The 3676-nt window shown below is 46.9% G+C and overlaps 1 protein-coding gene across 1 annotated transcript in view; it reads right to left on the bottom strand.

Moving 5' to 3' along the window:
- Positions 1 to 3173, bottom strand: part of LAMC2 (laminin subunit gamma 2) — a 65766-nt gene extending 62593 nt beyond the window's left edge. The window contains exon 1 of the mRNA XM_008074414.2: positions 2892 to 3173. Within this exon, the coding sequence (XP_008072605.1) occupies positions 2892 to 2970 (79 nt within the window). The 5' untranslated portion in view covers positions 2971 to 3173. The remainder of the gene's footprint in view (positions 1 to 2891) is intronic.
- Positions 3174 to 3676: the final 503 nt, after the last annotated feature.

The following is a 3676-nucleotide window of genomic DNA, read 5'->3' as shown; positions in this document are numbered from 1 at the left end:
CAATCCACTCACCTCAGCCTCCCAAAGGCGCAGGATTACAGGCTGAGCCACCGAGCCCGGCTTCTTTAGATCTTAACCTTCTAAAATGTCTTCGTCATCTGTTTCCTCTTTGCTATTTCTACCACCATGATGAAAGCCTTCATCGTCCCTCAGCTGGATTACTGCAGCGATGGTTTATTTGGCTTTCCCAGCTCCCTCCCATCTTTCAAGCCCTTGAATGAGTGACCTTTCTGAAACATGAATCCAATCACTCTCATTTCTGTTTACAAGCCACCCACAGCTCTTGTTGGCCTACTAGGCACAGCCTGGCACATAAGGCATTTCTCAACCAGATTGGTGACTAGATGTCAAGTCTCATTCCCATCTCCTTCCCCAGTCATCCTCTCCTGTGAGTGAAGATCCAGACCACTGGAGCTACAGACCACGTTCTCTCACACCAAGCTCTGAGCCCCTTGGTCTTTCTTACTGATCTCCGGGCATCTGAGTCCACTCTGCCTGTACTGCTAGCTTCAGATTTCTTAAAGAAATGTGTGGTTCCAAGGCACCTTAAGACACTTTACAATAAGCTGTTATCCTTTCAACAACTCTACCAGGTTGCACAGTCTTACTGCCTCCATTTAACAAAGAAGCAGACTCCAGGTGGCTGAGGAGCCAGGATGGTTACCAACAAGGAAATAGTAAGTGAATGAGCCGAAATTTAAAGCAGGCCAGGCTGCCTCTATGCCTGTGTTTTAGATGAGAACAACCCTGACAGTCTTGCTGATTACATTTGTCACCATACTTTCACCTGGAGGGAACGACCAGGAAACAACATCACTGCTTTAGGATCTCATAGGCCCAGCCCACAGGACCCTCAGAAGCGGTCACTTCGAGACATGGCTGGTACCACACTTTCAGTCCAACTCCCTGCACGTGCCAGCATCCTGCGACGGAAACACATGTGTGTTTCACCCTGACACAAAACTTTTCACATTCCCACTGAACCAAAATGAAGCCCTTTCAGGAGGGAGCATAAAACTTCAAGCAGTCTGTCTCCAAGGAAGGGGAAATGTCCAGAACTGAGCCTCAACACTGTTTCTGACTTCATGGTCTAGACAGAACACTCAGATGATGCTCCATCTTTGAGAAGTGAGGGTCTAGCTCTCTCCTCTTGAGTCTGATTTTATTAAACAATTGATACCAGCCTATATAGTTATTTTTGTTATCAAATGCTAGCATTTGATACGATGCAAATGTCAAATGATATAGGCCATAGGTGACCAATAAATGTCTGTTGAATGAATAGCACGTGAAAATGCCATCACACACATATACACACAACTATAGCCAAAGGGGAAATTGCTTCAATAATTACTTATAATGTAAAAAATATGTATCTTGTTTCCTTATTACTTTATATTGGGGTCAAAAAGTTCCAGCCACAAAAACCCCTGGATCAAGTACCAGTTCTGTGACTGCGTGCATGACCCTAAGCAAATACACATCTGTGTCCTCCTTTTTTAAATCAAGGGATTCTAAGTAGTAGATAGAAGCAGTCCCTTTTATTCCTAATATCCAGAGACTTAGTCTTACGTTTATGATGTTTTTCCATTAGGCTAAGACTACTTATTTTAACCCCAGGGGAACCTATCCTACATGATCATTTTTAAACGGCTTTTTAAACTATATGTATCTAAGGTATATGGCATGATGTTTTGATATACACAGAGAAATGGTTGCTGTAGTCAAGCAAATTAGCATATCCATTATTTCACAGAGTAACCTTTTCTTTGGTGGTGATCATACCTGGTTTTGAAAGCGGTAGTCAGGGATGATGGGTTGGAATTTAATTCCAAGATTATTTTAGAAAAAAAGGACTATAGAATGCATTCAAACACATGCTCAAACATTATTCATGCCATTCAAATCGAATTCAGGCTGGCATCACCCAGACTGCACAATCACACATGGAATATCTACTACATTCCCTGCACACATGAGCAGATTCACGCACATACTTGTGTGAAAATGGCTCTTGACCTTGAGCCTATTGAAATGTTTATTGAACTGCTATCAGGTGCAGGAAGCAACATAAATGTAAACATTCAGGTAATTATACAGGCAATTCTCGATAGAACTAAGTGACAAGGAAAACTGCTATGTGTTGTCATCGCTGACACATGCACACAGTCACCAGTTGCTAGGCTCTCAGAAAGTTTTGTTTAAGTGAACCTAACTTCTCACACATGACAGCCACTGGGTGCCCTAGGTAAGATCAAATGATATTGACATAGGTGGCCAATAAATGCCTGTTGAATGAATAGCATGTGAAAATGCCATTACAAGTAACGCTATGAGAAAGTTAAGTGTATTGATAACATTACTAGGTAAGTGCCATGTCATTCTTTTTAAGAAAAAAAAAAAAGTATCGCTAACACTCTTAAGGCTCATTTTCCATCCCAAATCTGAAACACAAATTACAGAAGGATGATTGGAGAGGTTCCTTTTCAATCTCTTTGGTGTTCACAGTCAAGGAAAACATTCCCACGAAAATCCATTTACTAAATAAATACGCATTGGGCAAAGAATGTATGTACCAACATATTACTGATTAAACAGGGGCCCCTTGGTCGAAAAAAAAGAAATCAAAAAAGGAACACGTTAAAAGTGAGAAAGCCCTGGTTTGGCACAACCTATTTGCTTCACATTTTAAAAAATCAGACAGTTTTATATTGGATTAGTGTCATTTCAAACCGATCTCTGGCGAAGCCCAGTTGGGGAAGGAGGAGGGAGCGCTAGAGAGGTTCTGGGCAGAGGGGGAGTCCTCCGAGGGGCGTTCGGCCATCAGATCTGCAGAGAAAGGCAAGTTCACGGCCCAGGGCTGAGACGTTTCCCTGTGGAAGCCGACTCACCTTCCCTCCTGGAGGTGGCCCGGGCTGCAGGCAGCAGGAGCGAGAAGCAGAGGCAGCAGCCGAGCCAGAGCGCGCGCATGGCTGGGCCGGGAGGGCTGGGCCGGGGGGGCCGCGCCGTGCTCCGCTGCAGGGCTCGCTGCCGGCTCCCGTGGCAGGTGGGTCTCCCTCTGCGCCCCGCTGTGCCTTCCTTCTCCCGGATCAGGTGGTTTTATCGACTCTTCTACCTGACTCAGTCCTGACAGGAAGAGAGCCTGTGTTTCAGGGTGTGACTCACCTGTGAATAAGGAGGACCCAGCCCTCCGACACAGACAAACACACGCGGCGCACGGCGAGCTGGAAAAGCGCCGGTCTGGCGCACGCTCCCCCCTCGCCGCGAGGAGGGCGCACACCTGCGGGGCCAAGGGTGTGGCGCGGAGGCTGGGCCCCGAGATCAGTCTCCTGGAATGTGCCCGATCCCCCCACCGCCTAGCCCCCCGGTCCCCCTTCTCTCCCGGGGTGGTCCAAGGCAGGATTCACGGGGGGTAGAGGGAAGCCCTCTCCCTTCCTCAAACTGGGAGGCCCAACTTCAAGTGCGCTAACTCAGAAACTAGTCCGTGGCCTTTTCTGGTCTGAAAGACATCAAGGAAGACAAGTCAGTCGGGAGTCACAGCAGGGCCCTCTCTACCCTCGACTTGGAGGCGAGCTCTCTGTAAAATACAGCAGTCTCGTTCTTTCTCTGGCAATCAGGCTGGGTCCTCATAACTTCCTGATCACCTGAGCTAGCAACTCAGGAAGTCACCAGTGGA

Source organism: Carlito syrichta, unplaced genomic scaffold (genome assembly GCF_000164805.1).
Source record: "Carlito syrichta isolate Samal-C Ts95f unplaced genomic scaffold, Tarsius_syrichta-2.0.1 Scaffold316427, whole genome shotgun sequence".
Lineage (NCBI taxonomy): Eukaryota > Metazoa > Chordata > Mammalia > Primates > Tarsiidae > Carlito > Carlito syrichta.
The sequence above is the reverse complement of the archived record's forward strand: the minus strand, read 5'-3'. Positions and strand labels throughout refer to the sequence as shown.